We start from the raw sequence: 20,506 nt of genomic DNA on the forward strand, positions 1-20,506 counted from the left end.
GCATTGGTAAAGATATTTCAGTCATACCATGTGACACACCCAGTTTTAATACAAGATAAGTGATATTCCACATTACTGGACAGTGGACAGTAAAATAATGTGATACAACCAGGAGAAAGTGTTAACATTGAATCCATGATTATAAGTTTAGATCAAACACACGCAACGAAAACCATTAAATAACAACTTTTATTAACAAAATGCTGGCAATGCATCAAGATTGACGTTTATGTTCAGTCACTCAAGCGTATAACTATGAGCACTCAAGCAATATTCGCGACTGAATACCCCGTTAATGAACATTCCCCTACGCCCCTAACTGGGCCACTACATCAACTTGCACCCCATGCAGCACTGCTGTGGGTAGTCGGGGGCGTACACGCCGCGGGAGTTTCCGTACACCCACAACCGGTACGGCAGTTCCCGCCACCTGTAGTGGACTTCCGTCACAGGTATTACCCACATGCTCTGGACCTGAAAACATAAACTGAATGTATACTGAACAGCAAAAGAAACGCAAGTTTGGAAAAAATAGAATCTCATAAAAGTGAACCTTCATGTTTATGTCTTCTATTTAAAACATGACAAAAGCCAGGGTTGCGTTTCTTAGCGTTGGTTAGTTTTAACCACAGTGTGTCGCTACTGAGAAAACTACACGCATTGTTCATGACGTCACAAACAAATAACAGTACGTCATCAGATCACGAGGGTGGTCGTAAAAGACCCAGCAACGCACCACGAAATCTATTTGTATAATGCTAGACTGTAAATAAACGGGCCTGTAGAAAGATCCGAGTGATATTTTGACATGATACCCACCTGTTTGAGTATTTTCCCGCCAAGAAAGGCGCTGTTGTGTTTGTTAATCAGCGACATTGACGCATTGTTCATCGACTCCACGGAGTACGACGTGATTGGGATGACCTGCAACACATACAATTATCATTACATCCACACATAACCACCAACACACTGTCCGAGAAGTGGCAGAAACGCATTTCGACTCCAAGTAAACGTGCTTTGCGCAAACTAATCTTTGTGCAACGACCATTGTGAGCCGATGTTGAAGGTCAGGGAGTTACGATTGCCGTAGCGTTTGGCTCTGTTTCTGCCTTTGTAGGTTTGTTGTTATACGCCATACTCAACATTATTCCAGCTACATGGCAGTGGTCTGTAAATAATCGTGTCTGGACCAGACAATCCAGTGATCAACTCTGAGCATCGACCTTCTGGAATACGATGACATGTGTCTGTCAACAAATCTCTGACCACCCGATCCAGTAAGCAACCACTTAAGAATACCAAGGGTTGCTGAAGACCAATTCTAACCCGGATCTTCACGGGTACCTTTTCTATAGAGGTTTTTGGTCGATCGGCACTCTCCAGCTGTACAATATTCGGACGATTTCCTTGTTTCCAAAATGTTATTGCAACTAACAGTTTGATATTTTCATTCTATCCCTGTCAGATGTACACAGACATGGACAGTCAATATTATACAGACGGACAGTCAGGTCAAACTGAAGCCCGAATGGGGTTGAGCAACAGAAAGGAAATGACCAGTCTTCTTATATGCGAGCAAAGTGACGATGTACTTCCCTCGCTTTGGGTCGAAAAATATTTGAATCAGAAACTGGCAGTGGAAATGTGAGGCGAAGAACGATCTGACAAACCACGAGGGGCACTTAAAATGTCGAATGAAACATATTCCACGTGAGTACTTATTATTAAACATGGGGTTGGAAATATGAGAGTGTAACACAGTGAGGAAATTGGTGTGTACCTTTACGGTTGGCGATATGTTATTTTGTCATGAAATATATATATTTTTGCGAACCGGAGCGAGGGAAGTTCGTTGCTAACGTAAAAGAAGACTGGTAATTTTCTCTCTGTTGCGCAACCCTATTTCCTATATAAGTTAATGGTGTGAAAACTGCTTCTGGTTGACGTATTATTCAGCAACACTGTTAAACGTGGCGTCAAACCTGTACACCCCCACGTGCACTGTTACTTCTCGTTCTTTCCTCCCGAATTATGCTTCGGCTTACCGGGAAGTCGTCTTGGACGAAGACTTCAGAGCCTTCCATCAGGTATATGTCGTCATCAGAGATCGGGGTGGGGTTTTCCATGAAGGAGTCACGCTCGCACCGACTGCAATATAACACAACTTGTCATTCTATAAATCTCCGCTACCCCAACCCGGAGCTCCCAACATAATGGCCCTTTCTCACAAACTGACGCCGAGATATTCCCCACACGACGTGACAGCATATGCGTTTCATACCCGTTTAAATATTTTGTGGGGAACGCTCAAATGTCAGTCAAGCATCCTAGATCAACATTTTATTGAGATGAACATGCACAAACGTCTTACACGGGCCAATACGGAAACAGCGGACGTCTCTAAACGCAGCACATGTATATCTGTTCAGTTTAGTTAACTGGTCACTGTGTTGAGTGTGCAATATATAATTCTGATTTACTATGCGCACGGTTTATTTTAGACAAACCGGTACATGCTACAGTATGAAAGTAATCACCTTTAGCAATGTCTTCGTACTAAGACATTTCGTTGCATACTCATGGAAGTACTTTCAGCAATGACCTTTAGCAATGTCTTCATACTAAGACATTTCGTTGCATACGTATGAAAGTACCTTCAGCAATGACCTTTAGCAATGTCTTCATACTAAGACATTTCGTTGCATACTCATGAAAGTACCTTAGGCAATGACCCTTACCAATGACTTCGCACTAAGACATTTCGTTGCATACTCATGAAAGTACCTTAGGCAATGACCTTTAGCAGTGTCTTCGTACTAAGACATTTCGTTGCATACGTATGAAAGTATCTTAAGCAATGGCCCTTAGCAATGTCTTTGTACTAAAACATTTCGTTGCTTGCTCATGAACGGACCTACTGCAACAACGTTATATAATGATCTTCCATAAGTTCTTCATAAAGTAACCAGTTGTTACTTTTCTACATTATGACCTTTCGTAACTTCTTCATACAAAAACCTTTCGTAACATCCTAATGAAATGACCCTCAGTCATATCATTATTCAATAATCTATATTATAGTGATTTCGAAGACCTTTCACGCCATGGCCTTTCAAGAAATGACCTTTGTCAATATAGTTATGCAATGACCTTTAGTAATGACGCTATGCCTTTTATTATATTTAAATCCTATGGGAGGGAAATCAAACTGATATACATGTATATCCAAAAAAATGAAAGCCTGTCGTGAAGGGATGAAGTAATGTATTCCTCTGATGTAGATAATCATTTTCGAGCTAACTGTGAAAGCTGACAAATCATTTTGACACACAAAATATAGTTGATATTTAGCGTTAAATATATATATTTTGTCGTGTCACTTGCTTCTCCATCGATGTGTCATCGTTCTGAAAGGGCAGTTCAGACTAACATCACCCTGTGCATCTGGGCCTGATATATATATAGAAGCTAAATCGTGCAACTCACTAATTGACTCGTAGTTCGACGAAGGTTCTGACCGCTCTGTGACCCTTGCAGGTGCGGCACGTTTCCTGACCACTCCCGTAACACACCCTGCATCTGTAACAGTGAACGAGTTACCTTTCACACACATCCAGCTGACACACAGTCAGGTGGACTCTGGGGATGAATGTACGTACTTGGGAACTTGTTACCTACTTCAGTTGGAAGTTAACGTGTACTTTAATAGGAACTTACAAGGACGGAAACTTGACGTGTGCTTGGACGGAAGCTCAACATGTGCTTGGACGGGAACGTAACATGTGCATGGATGGGAACGTAATGTGTGCTGGAAATGGGAGATTTAAGTTTGATGCAGATCTGAACAGCTACGAAAAACGTTCTCCAACACAGTCCTTTCATGGTTAAAAAAACCCCGAAGAAACGTAACTCATCACGGGTGTTCACGACCCGTTCTATTCTAATCCATTCCTCACACCGATAATTTATTCCAGAGAACGACGCAGACTAACGGTGTTTCGTTTGGAGTCGCTTTGACCTAGATTGATTAGACCAGGAGAGACCAGGCAGACACCACGGCAGATGCTAGTATTTTGTGTGACTCACGTCATCACCCCTGCCTACCTCAGTATACACTTGCTCCCACACGACTCGCACGCTGTCTCAGCCACCTCCTCCTCCTCGCCATATTCCACTTCCTTTACGGACACCCCGAGTCCTCCGCAGCTCACGCAACGTCTATAGCCCGACCCCTCACACACAGAGCACGGCACGGACCCCCTTGCAGCACACAAGTCACACGCCTGTAAACACAGACACTGCCAGTTTACGGGAGACCCCGACACGATCCCGTAAACACACTCACGACACTTACATGAATTATAAATTGAGTACCACTGACCGGAAACAACTAAGATTTATAACAAAGGATGCAAATATGAACGTGTGTGTTGTGAAAACAAGGATCGAGCAGCTACACTATACATCGAGTCCGTTGACTAAACTGTAAAGAACCGCTAGGAGACAAACAAGCACTCTGACAAGGCTTATGACATTAAATACGTTACATTCATGCAATTAATGAATTTTTTTAAGACGATTGTGCAACAAATTTGCGGTGCATATTCCAACATCACCGGGTGGGACACCAGAAATAAGCTCTTTAGACTTGTCTCTTTTAGAGACAATCTCTTACAATCACCTTGTCTGTGAAGCGCATACCAGCTGTGTGAACAGATGCGCGGTAGAAATGCACATGCTATTGCACTCATGTGGGGACTCAAAACCGGGCCGTCCGCTTGACGAGGTGTGCCTTAACCATACGGCTACCCCTGCACCGCTAGCGAAATAGGCAAATAAAACAGAAATCGTTTCCCCATGTAATCATAAGAAAACAGCTGCAGAAATCACATTCCTAACTACGAGTACGACAGCCATACAAGGGCGTGTGTATAAACGTAATTACGCCATTGATTCATTTATAACCGGTAAAAGTCACTCATTCAGTCTTTCATTTCTGATAAACGTTTCATTCATTCATTCATTCATGGATTTTAAGCAAAATTGGTCACATGTCAGCAATAACAGGATGGAGAATGAACAGTTTTCTGAGTAAGCAAGTATGATTTTAAGTCGCTTTTAGTAATATTCCGACAATATCACGGCGGGGGACAACAGAAATGGGCTTCACACATTGCACCCATGTGGGGAATCAAACCTGGGTCTTCAGCGTGACGAGTGAACCTATTAACCATAAGGATACCTGACACGACATCGATCGATCTGTCTGAAGACCACAGACAAGCGTGCCTAGTCATCACCGTGTTATATATCAGATAGTTTATTCTGCTGTAGCTCACCTGTACTCGAGTGGTATGTGGTACCACATTCCTCAGCTCATGCCTTGTGTTCAGATATTTGGGGCTACAGGGAATGTCCCATGGGGAGGGGGGTTCCCCCTGGGTCGTCCCGTCCACAGGCCGTCTGTCCTTGTGGGGCACAAACCGCAGGCAAGTCGATCTAGTCTCCCCGAAAGTGGTAAGACTGTACTGAAGAGAATTACACAATTTCACGACTAACACCTAAACCATCTTTCGAAGCAAGGGAATGTGACAAAATGCCACGAATACTCAGAGAGGCGTCCATGTTCAAAAGGGAGAGTGAGTTTGGTTTTACACCGAATTTAGCAATATTCCAGCAAAATCACAGCGGGGGGCTCCAGAAATGGGTAAGAAAGGCAAGATTTATGGATGTCAACGTCTTTATTAAGAATTACACGACGTTTGGGGGCGTATGCTTGTTCTTTCATCAGGTGAATGGTATGGGAAGGTGACATCAATAAATCTTGCCTTTCTTATGCATTCCACTTCTAAATGCAATTCAAAGATCTGACCAGAAATGGGCTTCACACATTGTACAAAAGAGGTAACCAGAAGCCCTAATCAGGCCCTGGGCTAAAGTATATTAACATCAATGTGAAACAAACATACCCAGTAACTCTTAGAGTGAGTGAGTGAGTTTGGTTTTACGCCGCTTTTAGCAATATTCCAGCAATATCACGGCGGGGGACACCAGAAAATGGGCCTCAAACATTGTGCCCATGTGGGGAATCGAACCCTGGTCTTCGGCGTGACGAGCGAACGCTTTAACCACTAGGCTGCCCCGCCGCCCCAGTAACTCTTAGAAATAGGAAATAAACATCACGTGCGCGTGTTGGCCAATTTCCGGGTGTTATTGAGTATGTGAAGCACGGGAATACATTTGGAACCGTCGGCGTTGGCCAACACATGATGTTTATCGAAATTGTAACCCAAAAAGCGTCTGTCTGCACTCGTTTACATCGAGTATGAGTACAGAGGTGAAGTGCCATCAGCTGGCCGTTTCAGCTGGTTCCCATGGTAGCATCTGGAGCTGCTCATATGTGACGTCATTCTGACTTTACGTCACAATATGATTTAAATGACGTCACCACTGTTGATGATACATCATAACAATTGTTTGCGATATTTCTACGTGTCAATACGCAGCATTTTCCTGGAATCAAATATCATTTGATCATGTTTTTCAACCAATCAGATTACAATACGCAGCATTTTCCGGGAATCAAATATCATTTGATCATGTTTTTCAACCAATCAGATTACAGTGACTTTGGGTTTACAGTGGCCTTCAGTGGTACTGTGCAATGCTTACGTAGTGTACATGCTTAGGGTACAGGGCAGTTATGTCCATCTCTCTGGCCGGCTCCATACCGAAACAGCAGGTGCTGTTGACGTAGTTGATGATGGCGTCACGACAGTCTCTCTCAGTAAACAGACTGGGAAGGCTGAAGAAAGAGGAAATCTCAAAATCCCAAATACATGCCCTCGGCAGCTTTCAGTAGAAGGCAGCGGACGAGAGGCCGTACACACCAGGCAAACATAATATACACTGACGAGCAAAAGAAAGTACACAGGTTCTGTTTCTTTCAATAACATAAACATAACAAAACCGTTTGGTGAAATGGAAAATGTATGTTGAAGCACACTGCAGTACAAGTGTTTTATCAGCCAGCTGATATTGTAACATCAAACAGCGACGTAGTGATGACAGCTGCAGACGCTACGTATGATGCTGGGAGGTCAAGGCCATTCCACGTAGCGGTCGGTTGGCCCATGTGCACTGTGAATCGGCTCACGCGACGACCCAATGATGTGGCAGCTGATGACGTCACCGTCAACATCCAGTTACGAAGGTTAGCCCACGGATAGCAACCCTCTTGGAGTGTTGTGACTCTGGGACGTCCACTTCTGGGTCAATCACATGTCTGGACTATCATATTAAAACGGTTAAATCATGGTTTAAAACTAACCAAATCATGGTTTGTCTTGTGCAACCCAATGCCCTTGAAACATGGCTGTTGGAAGTACTCATTTGTGATATTCCTGTGGCGGCCCGTTCCTCGTTGCGCCGACGGCAGTATTTAAATTTTCCTGTGAGATTTTTGTCAAGTGATTGTTCAGTCTTCAAGACAAACAAGTTTTATATCCTTTGTATGAACATTGGGACAATAATCACAATTTTGCGAAACTTGGTGCAAAACACGTACAAATGAAATATGCTGGTTGCGTTGTATATAATCGATGCTCGTCAATAATGTTACTAGTTAAACGCATAGCTGGGACTGTAGCAATAACTACACCTGTATACTTTCTTTTGCTGGTCAGTTTACTACTCAAACAATGTAAATGATCATCCGATTCCTTAACATGGCTGTTAGGGCGTATAAAAGAATATGTCGATCCTGATCTTTCAGTACAATTTTCTGACACGATGCCTCTTGGCCTTTTGGAACAAAGCATTCGCAGGAGTCACTGCCTAAATGTGATACAAACACTCCCGTTTTAACCTTACACTTTGTACTCATGAAGATTTGGCCTTCAACAACATTTACTCCTTGTGAGAGGCGATTAATGGGATCAGGTTGACTGACTCGGTGGTTTGGTTGACACATGTCATCGTATCCTAATTGTGTAGACTGGTGCTCGTGTTGTTGATCACTGCATTGTCTCGATTGTTTACAGACCGCCGCCATATAGCTATACTACTGCTGCGAGAGGCGTTACATGTTGACATGAGAATACGGTGCCCAACGGGCACTAAATTACTAATGATAAGTCATTAAAAACAAACAAACAAACAAACATACATACATACATGCAAGTTTTGAATAAGAAAAACATTGCGAGAATAATTCAGTGCGTCGTTCACATTCAATAAACTATGTCTAGGTAAATATACTTCAGATAAATCAAACACATTTTGCTGAATAATGAGTATAAACTGTTAAATCATCGCGATAACTTGTTGTCAGTACAAAGTTAAAACAATCAAAAGGCAAGTCTCGAGACTTAAAAGTATTTCCTACCTACCCTTTTATGGACAATTCCGGGATTTTTCTCGCTCCTGGGATCTCACACGGTGAGTGTTTATGAACAACAGCTGTGTGAAATGGGAAGAACAAACAACATGTGAATTTTATAACCCAGAGTCTACATGTTTAAAACCTTGTTTCTCAGCATGAACTTAGTCAGCTTGATTTCATTTGAGTCCGATAAATTGCTAACTGACACAAAATCTAATACAGAAATTGCAAAGCTGAAATTTGCAGACACATGAAACTGACAGACCAACTCATCTGTGTCATAATTTTGGACACCCGGATAAAAAAGATGATTTAAAAAAGATAATTATTTTGTTGTTACTTTTCACTGTTTTCTACGAGGGGAGACCATTCGCTGGTAGAACAGCCAGGTGGGAGAGTAGTATGTGTAAAAATGAAATTTCAAAACACGCGCTTGTTGATTACTTGGCTGTTCTACTAGCACACAAAAAGATACATCCCTTCATCTACTACAGTACTGCATAAACGCGTAAAGACTCTGTAAACACTTACGGATGTTAAATATCCCATGACTGTACCCAGGAATCTCTGGTACCATGGGGTGTCGTGGCTTGCGTTGTAGAACTGAAGACGATGCCATCTCCGCCCACAGATTGCACACTCTGACGCACAGAGAGGAATAAATACACGTGTCTAGAAGGGGTTCAGAACGATTGGACTATGCCACAGATACTTATCGTATAAACTAGTGGGCAAAAGAAAGTGAACACCCATAGCAATGATCGATAAACTCAAAACAAAGCATACAATCATTGTGGAACATTGTGAATCGACTTTCGACTGTTGAAAGCACTCGCTGCCAATTTTGTACCAGGCAGCAAGGTAAAGTCCTTGCCCACTGTAACCTATGGCGATGTTTCAGGTTCCCACGCAGGGTACGTCGAGCTCTGATACCTGCAGCACGCAGACGTCACAGCACTGTACGTCGACGGATGAATTATCTGATAGCCCAGCGGATATGTGCTGTTTTTTTTCAGTGAATTGTGCCCTTTGTGTTACAAGCATGAAATTTGGCATTATTGTAGCATATTCCCTTCTTATGAAATAAAGATCGAGAGGCCTCGGGGATGTTTCATATTTTCCATGTTTGGGGGAAAAAAGTGAACAAGTCTATTTTCGTCATAACTTTTTAAAAATTCCGCATGGAACTTTTGGTAGGAGAGTGCTTTCATCACAGCTTGACCTCTAGACTTTGATTTACATGCACAATGTAAATATTACGGCTGTTTGGCAGGGGTTTTTTTGTTCAAGAAAAAGATTAGTCAAGCAAGGTAAGATATTCTGATTTATATGTAGGTGTCAACATTGAAGGAAAAAAAAGTAAGATAATTTCATGAAAAAATTATCAAATTTGCTAAAGTCATCAAAAGTCATAACAGATACCAGAACACATATACATAAATATGAAATATATATTCAGGCCAAATATTTAATTGCAAATGCCCTTTTTAGTCTAAAAAATGTTATGATCCCCAAATAACATGTCCAGGATCCTTGTTGACATTTTCAGTGAGATAGTATTTTCTTTCAACTAGTTAAATTTTGGATCCGGTACAGGATCTCTGTTGATCATCTCTTTAGAATAAAATATTTTAAAAATGAAAATTAACATGAGAAAATTATAGTTATAGGTTTCTGTTCTGTATTACATTATGTTTTGTGTTCTTTTAGCTTTAAAACAAGATGCCATACTTTGGAATTTGGAATTTTCCTGTCGTGGGAAATACTTCAAACAATAAATGAGATTGCTAAACTGAATCTACAGCCAGCACACCTTCTGACAAGAAAGGTAAATCAATATTTTCACAGAGTATACGACATATTTTTTGAAATATTAAAAAAAATTAAAACTGAAAAAATACTTTTATCAAGCCTTTGAGAGCCCTTTAATGGATACATTTCATGAAAAAGCTTTTGTTCTATACACATATGGTTTTACTCATGTTTTTCACAGGTTCGTTTTTCCTAATTCAGTCCTTCCCTGGCATGAGCTGTTGCCACCCACGTGATGAACTGGATGTGCAGATGAAGAGTAGGCAGGTGGCGGGCTACCTGTGGGGTAGTCACACTTAGTCTGCCTGATTGTGGTCTGTCTAGGGTGCTGCCAGTCTGCCTGTAATGTTGGAACAGCCTGATGATGGCACCGCGTGTACAGTTTAGGGTCCTGGCAATATGGCTTGTGCTGGCGCCAATCTGCTTCATACCTATGGCCCTCTCTTGCGCTGTTACCTGTGGCATAACTTAGGTGGTTTTCTGTCAGCTGAGATGCGTGGTCATAGATTCGCTGCCTTTTTATACCACATCTCGGCCAGCATTGAGATACACGTTTTGCCATTTTTCGCAAATTCAACTGCTTCTAAACAGCCAACATGTTGCGTTTAGGACAATGATTAGTAAGTGTCTGGGCGGACCGTTTTGGCCCAAAAGATTTTACTAACTTGGATAACTTTGCCAAAACTTCAAAGTAAAAAGTGTTCACGTTCTTTTGCCCATGAGTGTATGTTTTGGCATACGTTAGTCTAAGGTTAATGATGGCAACAAGACAGTAAACATTATATATTACAGATGGACATGCATGTACTGACATGGCTCTGATACGTCAGCTGATAATGTTATATAGTTTTAGAAAGAGTTAGTGAGTGTAGGTTTAGGTCACTCTTAGCAACAATTCTGCAATATCAGGACGGGGTTCACCAGAAATGGAGACACGCACCCGTGTCTGTTGGTGTGTCGATGACCACTTTGACCACTTTAAGCTATCATTCCGCCCCTCTTAAAGCAGTGCGTGTGTGGACTTGGTTGTGTATGTACATATTTTCTGTTCCCAAGATTTGATAATGACCATGAGGAAACACTCTCAGCTTAATAAAATCTATATCGGCAACAAGACTTGCAGCAAGGCTTTAAAGTTAATAAATCGGCATTACAGGATCGGCATTACAGAGTTAACACAACACAGGATCAAATTGTATGTCAGATACACGGGGAATTATCTTTATAACATTGAAAAGTATTTGGAACAAGCCATGTAGATCAGGTAAAACATTTTGAAATATATTGTAAGCTTTGCCAGGAAAACAAAAGCTATGAAATAGTAACTATGAAAGTGTTACAGGGAATATATTGTAAAATAAATACATATCTAACTCAGTGCCAACGGTCCGAAGTATAAATAGAGGAAATTAGGATTTTTCTCTTGGAAGGACCACAGAAATTGAACATGATTTTTTTTCAAATTGCTACTGTCACAAATAAAGGATTAGTCTGTCTCACAGTACCCGAACCACGTTATGTTCCCTACAGCTTAGTCCTACCTGCAGTGGTAAAGTCCGAAATTAAGCAAGTCCAGATTTCATCAAGTTCTAAGAATTTCTGATCTTACTGGTGCTCCGTTTCAATTTTAATGGGTTTTAAATGGTTACAATCAAAATCACATATATTCAGAGACTATGCCTTTGTGTAACAGGTGATTTACATGCCCCATGAAGGCGTTGACGCCTGTAGAAATTCTGGTTGGTTTTATAATTATTATTATTTTATAAAATATGTTTATACTTCAAAAACCATCCAAAACCACAGAAACGCATTCGACTTGTGAATGGGGTTAGGGTTGGGGCTAGGGTGACGTGAATATGGCTGGTAGGTATCCGGTATTCGATACTTACCAACCATATTGTTTAGTGTCCCGTTACCCTAACCCTAAACCTCACCCTAACCCTGGACCTTGCCCTAAACCTAACACTATACCTTACCCAAACCCTAACCAAAAGTAAACTCGATTGCTTTCAAAGATGGCGGAAGGTAGTCTTACACTGAAGGTGTACCGGATCTTGACAACCATCACTTTTCCTCGTCCATCTACACAGTTCCTGAACCAGCGGGTAAGCCCCACCCCACAGTGAACTGGATCAAGGTTGACAGACTGGGAAACACCTTTTTAAGTAGTTTCACAAAAGTCACTATCGTGCTTGAAGCAAGACGTGATGTACTCACATTTTTCGCGGCCGTCACAACGTCGAGAGTTGTATTGTTATGATGTGACAGACACAGTTACTAAGCAAAGGAACTGTGACGTCATTCGTACTGTGACGCCATAGATCACAAACTGAGAGGCACTCGGGCCGCCTCGGCATATTCCGCGAGCGCATTCAGAACCGATGTACTCAAAACCGGATATCTCCAAAATACATGTGTTTGTCTTTGATGTACCTTTTTGGGCCAAAAGATCTAAAACAAAACACAAATTTAATAAGGTTCTTGAGTGGTCAATGGCAGATGTACATCAACTGAGACCATTCACAAGCCCAAGGGCGGCATCTATAAGGTTATGTGTGACTGTGGCAGCAGCTATGTAGGAGAGACATCTCGCCTCATTGTCATTAGGCAGACACACAAAAATAACCTACAAAACTTCAGTAGAGAAGTCAGATCGTAAGGCAGCCCTTTCTGGACACACTGTGAGCAATCCGTCACACTCCACAAAAACCATCATAGCATCGAACATCCGTGATTGGCGACGACGCAAAATTTCAGAAGCTATCAACATCAAGAGATTAGCACCACAGATGAACATATTACAGAAGAAGTTGACATCCACAACATTTTGTCTTATATTATATAACAAATTTAATAAACTATACTTGATCTGGGCTCCGCTCTACAAAGCACTTGTGGAACTCTTCATCCGTATTCGATAGTTAATAACACTTCTAACGGTCTGTGTATTCATATGCTTAATTCTCATGTAAATGTTGAAATATTCACCCTCAAATGTTGCTGAAATAACAGACCAGAAGCATTCATGAATCATGTTTCGATTAAGTCTGCTTTAACATTAAAAGGAAAGAAAACGGCACACTTACTGGAATGTCCCAAGCTTCCTGCCACTGTGATTTGACGTAACGCTTACCAACAATTTTTCTTACGCGTGAAACATTACACCCAGTAAATATACTTTTGCTCTTCCGCGCACGTGTTTACCACATGTTAGAAGTCTCTCCTTCACAAATTTAAAGTTTCAGTTGAGAGACTTCACACTATACATTTACGTGGCGATATTCCAGTGACATATCACAGCATCATGTGTACAGGTCATAACAGACTACTGATGATATCGTAAATCTTAGTCATGTCATAAAATACAAGGGGATACATGCAACTAAGTCACGCAGATCATATGCAGAAATATTTCAAATTCTCCCGACAAATATTACCACAGCAGTCAAGATCAGTGTCCCCGTGAAGACAGTGTTCCACCGCACTTTTGTCCGAGGGGCTTTTGTCCATCCACCCTCATGGTATCCTTGACGTTTATAAAGTCAGTTACTGGATAGTCAGGTCCAAACGTACTAATTACAGTAGTAACGTACTGATTAGACCCGCGTGAAAGTATACGGAAGTTAGCGGAGAAGACCTAAACTGACTCGCCTTCCATGGCACCAGTGTGGAAACTGTAATTCATTGTCAAAAGAATACGCCATTCCTCAGTACTACAGGGTACCAAAAACAGTTATTACTACATAAAAGGTCGCATGCAGCCAAAAAATCAAACATATTTAAAACACATTTATCACTTGTTCATGATATATAAAATGCATTGGTGACTGTTAAAAACAAATAAACAAAAGTATAAGCGTAAAATCGCAAATCAAAAGTGCAATATTTTGTACCTGCGTTTTCATCCCTCGAAACGTAGCAGCCGCGATACCGAACCCAGTCCGAGTCCTTGGGTGTGCACTCATGTGTAACGACGTCTTGTCATTGGCCACTGGTTCATTAGCTTATACGCTTAGCCGGCTCTTTGTTTATGGCTTATAAGCCCGATAGCTGTTAATTTCAAATTGGATGTGGTCAGTGATTGAAGTTGTGCATTGTATATTGTCATCAGCAGACAGGCAGACATACAGGTGTCAATAAACCCGACATGGAGTCTGCTTATCACTATCAACACGTTTTTGTTTATGTAACCAGTTGATCATTTACTTGTTTCACAACCATGATCCGACTACTGCTGAAGACCTCATACTCCTTTCATGCATAACTGTTTCAAGCCCCACGAACCTAGTCACTGTGCATGCCTTTTGAGCACAGCGAAACATAGCTGTTGAAACCACCCCACCCCCTAGGTTAAGAAGTAGCTAAGGCTGTTTACATCCAACCATACTTGACAAAAATAGTTAGGGATATTTGTGAATTTTGAAATTACGAATGACCTACTTATTCATTGACTCACTGATAAAATATGAGTCATAAAAATGCAAATATCCCCTTATTTTGCCCATTATGGTAAGGTGTGGTGGGGTAGCCTAGTGGATATAGTATATGCTGGTTAGGATGAAGACCTGGGTTCGATTCTCTTCTAGGGTACAATGTGAAGCCCATTCCTACAAGTATTCCTACAAGAGGTGTAAAACAATACACACAAATTCAGCTCACCAGTTGTTCATTTAAAACCAGTGGATTAAAAAATAAAAACTACATGTTGGAGGAAATAAAATATTTCAAAGATCTTAACTGGCTGAAAATTAGTGGTATAGTGGCATGTGTTATCCTGCAAATGCCTTGAAAACATTCCTCATCAATATCAACACAATCAAACCCTTGCCTTGACCTAAAGTGTCACTGTGCTATACAAACAAGACAGAGGGCAGACAGGAATTGTATCTAAAATTTATTCTCTATCAACAAGCATTACATCACGGGTTACATATACCATACAAACAACAAAATGTGGTAAAATTACAGACACTGACTGCAAAGACGGAAATAAATAGGACAGGAGAAGATAGTCAGAAAAGCAGGAGAGCATAAATGTTTACAAAATAACTAAAAATAGTAGGAACGTAAGTAGATGATCCAGCAGCCATGCAAACTGAATCTCAACAGCCAGAGAATGTGTACAGTATCTGGTTCGTCTAAATGAACTTTGTAGTCCTGTTTTTAGGATCATGCATGGCAGAGACTACAAAACATGTAAAGATAAGTATCCTTTATCAGTTTCCTGAAGTGGCATTTAGAAGCTGGTATGATGAAGGACACTTTCTATGGATAGAACAACTTCTTCAGAGGATGCAATGTTTCATTGTCAATCCTAACACCGTTATTTGCTTGATAACAGTGTTAGGATCTATACCGAAACATCACATCCTCTGCAAAAAAAGAAGCTGTCTTTTCATAAAAAATGCTCCTCAAACAGTCAATGTGACAGCATAGCAGCCCTGAATGAGGACATCTATCAATCCCATTGTTCAAGACTACTAGTATTTGGTAATAATACCGCTATGAAAACACTGACAGTACAATATCGGTGGATCATTTGGCAATAAGGAGGCAAAAATAATTGCTGAAAATCAAAAATATTTTCACTTTAGAAAAGTGAGCTCAGTGGAGATTCTGGATATAAGATATACGCTGATATACAGCCAGATTGTTCACACAGCTTGCGTATGAGCAATATACGCCGAGTCCTGATCATTTCAACCCAGCAGTATGGTAGTAAAGTTTTGTTGTAAAGAATCAAAAAGAATACATATCTTTCGCATAAATACATCTTCCTACATATTACAAACTGTACACACGGAAGAGCAGCTCGAATGATCCATGCCGAGACACGAATGAAAGAAATTAGAATATGACCACGTACAAAATATTCAGTGAGATGATGATCTCATGATTTTTTTTATCAATGTTGTTTTAGAAAGTGGATGATGCCTCTTTGCTTACAATATTGAATAGGTTGAGAAAGTGGAAGTTTTATCAAGACATATCAGCTGATTATATAATGATTCACAATGTTTTAATCATGATATATTTGAATAATAAAAAGGAACATAACAAAATGAAAGCATGAGGGAGTATAGAATTCAGGAGCAAGATTGACGTGACACAAGGCTGGAGCTACATGACGTTTTTTCATAAAACATTAACTTCAAAGTAAGCTATTTGTATCAATAAAATTTCACACATTCACAGGGTGTAACAGTTTGCAGTTCCTGTGTCTTTGGATGCTAAAGCTTTGACAGAGGTGACGGAGCAGCTTTCTGAATATGATTTCTCACCAAAGGGATAAGATCATTTGACATCACAAATGTGTGACACACCAAGGAAGCAGGACTTGGATACAACAGTATTATGATGAGATCTAGAAACAAATGCAGTGGCTATGAAATTGAATGCAGGATAATCATTTTGTCAAACCCACATTCTTAAAAAATTAATTCAGTATTAAATTTCAAGTCTGATTCAATGCAGATTTGTTGATAATTATAGCAAACACACCAAAATTCAGTTGACCCCCATTTCAGAGAGATTGAAGCCTAGTACCCCATGAACAGCCTTGGTGCATCAAATGGCCTTGACATAGATCCTTACTCTGGACAAAGCTCCAATTTATCACATCTGGACCTACACCACCGCTCACAACATTCTACCCCTTTTAGGTGATAAATGCAGTACTGCTGTGATGATTATAGAATCACAACAGTAATACTACAGTAATTCTGCAGATATAATCCAAAACAGCACAACTGTGCAAATATACAGCTAATATATGCAGCACCATGAGCAGGCAATGTGCCTGGATATGAGTGCATAAAAGCAACAACTACTTTTAATATTACCAATTGTGATAAAGTGAGAATTATTTATGAGCAGCACTGTATGTCCAAACTTTTACCTATGGATCAAGACTAAATTGATAAACATGAACTTATTTTCATAAGTTTTCCCACAATTTAGCTGGAAATCTTTGCTCCAGAGTTTTAGTTTTCCACAATTTCGGGCACATACCTAGCTCCATAATTGGAATTCTGATTTAAGTTCCTCAAGAATTCTATTACATGTTTTAATTAAACCACTTTCCAAATTCTGTTCCCAAACTTACTCTCACCAAGATTTCACTCTGGACCTGATTATAGTGACACACATTATGCTTGTTCTTCAAAATCCAATCTGGAGCTAGTTATCTCTTAGTTTTAAAACTCAGGAAAAAATGTCAAAAAACAAAATCCCTTTATATAAATGGTGATCATATTTCAAGAAGTTGAACGAACACACCTTGGAATATGCTACGCTTTTTGGTCCTGCCTGCACTGAACATAATATAGTGGAATGACTTCACAAACAAATATGAAAGCTGATTTGTATTCACGAAAGAAAATAATTGAAATCTGATTGATACTGTAGCAGATCATATGATTCAGATCTTTGTAAAATCTATGCACAAATGAATTTCAAATTTGATGCTGATATGAATGTAACCATCAATCCTGGTCTTGCTTAACCATTTCAGGACTCGGGTGTGTCCATGGTACAATGGTGACATCAGACTGCGGTCGGGTTTGGTTTCCGAAATGCACTGGTCCAGTGGAATGAACATTTTGCACATAAGAAAACTCTCATGGACAATATGAGCATTTTGAAGAGAACCTTCTTCCTCTCCCTCAAACTTACATCTCAGAATGACACAGAAAATATAGGATTTACATCAACAGTCACGTTGGCTAAAAAACCCCAATCCTTCAGTGAGGTCCTGTTCAAACTCATACATAATCTATCTTGTAAATCAGTGTAATACAATTTAATTAGTTCCAAGTACCCATTAGATCTGCATTTTGTGAAGAGGTCTCTTCAGAATAAGATTACACTTGTGCTTTGTGCTTAAGGGTGGTTGCATCAAAGGGCACACATAAAAACTATTTCTTTGACATAAATGCTGGACTTATCAGAAAGGAAAATATGTGCATAAATTCAGGAATTTTTCAAAATACAAATTATCTTCTCTTTAAGTACTTGCTTCCAAATATAAACACCAAAAAAATTGCTCATATGACAATCTGCTGGTTGTAGTAACTGGCAATACCAGAGTTGGATATAACACTTTGTAAAAAATGCATGTACCTAAATCCAGACTTGATGTAGTTAACAGATAAGATGTCGTTAAAAATCTGTGTTTGTGTGCATGTTACACCAACTTACTCCTCAAGTGGCCATATCTGAGTCAGATCCCTTATGGATACACCCAAATACTGTTTCCATATAAGGTAATGCTGTGGATTTGAGCTCATGAATATTCATAAGTGTGGCCCAATTTGGTAAACAGGTTTGTGATTCTACTTTCAGAAAAATCTCCTAAATCTAAACATTTGAATGTTAACATTCAATAAAGATGTTTACATAAGCAACAGAGATGCAAAACACAAGTTTACACAACATAGCTGACATTATAAACATCAGAGTAATTGCACAGAATTGTTGCCATGACAACATGAGGGTTTCAAAGGTGGGTCATCATGGTGACTCTAATATTTACTGACAGAACAGATATGTGAGTGTTTCAAGTCATTTCTGGCACACATTTTTGCATCAATATTCTTCTTCACTGGGGATAAAATTCTCTTTCTTGAAAACATGAATGCAGCACCCCAAAAAAACCCTCATGTTACCATGGTGACAGGAAGGTTGAATATCTGACCAGTTCAGACTAAGAATGGCTGTACATACAGATGAGTCAATATAGGTCAGAGATTGCACTATTTCTTTTTAAAATTATTCAACAGACTAAAGAACAGACACCAGACCTGTCAACGCTAATACAGTCATTTACAAGCCTTTATACATAATTTGTCACATTAGAGATATTTTGTTCTTAAACAATACCTAAGCAATCTTGTTACCTTTTTAACTAACCATACTCTGTTGATTCATTCCGAGATGAATTCCATGAATTTGTAATACCAAACATCGCAAATAACAATAAAAACATCGCTACAAATAAAATAAATGTTTCACAAAGTTGAAGTACATTCACACAAAATTAAAATATCAAATACAAAACAAAGTTTTCCCAAAAAAACCTCAAAGATGTACAAATGGGATACAGGTTCATAGAGAATTTTTGTAGCATGTGAATGACAACAGTACAGTTGAAGTGCTGTGTAGATATTGTATCAGACGAATAACATTGCTGTACAGATCAGCTAGACTCTGGCCATATATATCATTGTTCATGCACAGTATTCAGTATGCAGAAAAATTAACACTTAATGTTGTCATGACGACAGATCTGCGTGCCATGATTCCCACCATACTGTTATCTTGTACTGTTATCGTGTACTGTGATCGAAACTCACCACAAACCACTAACAGTTGTACAGGAATTCCACACAGTTTCGGCAATCAAACAAAATGACGATATTTGTACAAAATGTTGAATTGTTCGAACAAGTTCCTAGGAGCTTGTTCTGCAATGTCTTCCAACATGATATGGCAAGTGTTTCCAAGTTGGCGCAGACGTGACAGTGTTCATGCAGACAAATGATGACAGATTTAACGAGCGTCACAATCCACTAACACAGTGACCCCTGGTGGCAGCTAGAGACATCAGTCACACGTGTAGATTTCAACACCAAGTTGACAACAGCTCACATGAGTGATGCACAGACACGTGACCACAGTCTGGAAGGAGAAAAAGGATGTGATATATATTTTTTAAAACACAGACAATCTAACCCAAGTGTCTACTGATATCAATTATATCAACACAAGCTGATAGAGATACAAATATCTGAGGTTTATATATTTTACATCATTTATGTATGAAATGTTGTGTTCATTAGCACGCAAAAATAACAAAGATTTCAGTACAATGGGGGAGATTTAGATAAGATAAAGGATAATCTAAATGAGATTAAGAGAGGACTGAGTGAATTAGTGTTTTAATGCTACAGCTATTCAATGTTTATGATAAAATGCACTGACGTACAGCTACTGTATTGCATCATATACCATACATTACAAGTTCTTTTGATGTGAAAACATGTGAAAAATAACAGTAACTGTTCAAGAACCAGAATATTCATTTTCTCCTGTACTTCTTGGGAGGCAATGAATAGCAGAATCTGCGAAGTGCTCCCAAATTTATAAGTTTCTCCCCTACAACATCCAAACCTTGCTGTCTGAAACTTTAAAACAAATGATTCAGGGCTGTGATTCACCTGAAGAAACAGAGTATAAAACTTCTGAAGTACAAGCACTGTATCCAGATATGAATCGTATTGCACCTATGTTATCGGGAAGTGTATT

The 20,506-nt window shown here is 39.8% G+C and overlaps 2 protein-coding genes across 2 annotated transcripts in view; both read right to left on the bottom strand.

Annotated features, from left to right (window-relative positions):
* Window positions 1-327: 327 nt before the first annotated feature.
* LOC137295656 (protein SSUH2 homolog) lies at window positions 328-9,005 on the bottom strand. Its single transcript, XM_067827123.1, has 9 exons — window positions 8,918-9,005; window positions 8,394-8,463; window positions 6,676-6,808; window positions 5,343-5,531; window positions 4,108-4,286; window positions 3,490-3,582; window positions 2,049-2,151; window positions 820-924; window positions 328-474 (listed from the first exon to the last, which is right to left on the bottom strand). Exons 1-9 carry the CDS (start codon window positions 9,003-9,005, stop codon window positions 328-330), a joined length of 1,107 nt encoding a protein of 368 aa, XP_067683224.1.
* A 6,077-nt stretch (window positions 9,006-15,082) lies between these two features.
* LOC137295544 (guanine nucleotide-binding protein G(i) subunit alpha) overlaps window positions 15,083-20,506 on the bottom strand; it is a 60,717-nt gene continuing 55,293 nt past the window's right edge. The window contains exon 9 of the mRNA XM_067826929.1: window positions 15,083-19,879. The gene's annotated coding sequence lies outside the window, so the exon portion shown is untranslated. The remainder of the gene's footprint in view (window positions 19,880-20,506) is intronic.

This window comes from Haliotis asinina, chromosome 9 (genome assembly GCF_037392515.1).
Source record: "Haliotis asinina isolate JCU_RB_2024 chromosome 9, JCU_Hal_asi_v2, whole genome shotgun sequence".
NCBI classification, from domain to species: domain Eukaryota; kingdom Metazoa; phylum Mollusca; class Gastropoda; order Lepetellida; family Haliotidae; genus Haliotis; species Haliotis asinina.

Coding starts and splice junctions, on each gene's coding strand:
- LOC137295656 (XM_067827123.1), bottom strand. CDS start 9,005: ATGGCATCGTCTTCAGTTCTACAACGCAAGCCACGACACCCCATGGTA. Junction 5,532..6,675: donor ACCCTAAGCATGTACACTAC/GTAAGCATTGCA, acceptor AATTCTCTTCAG/TACAGTCTTACCACTTTCGG. Junction 475..819: donor GCGGGAAAATACTCAAACAG/GTGGGTATCATG, acceptor TTATGTTTTCAG/GTCCAGAGCATGTGGGTAAT.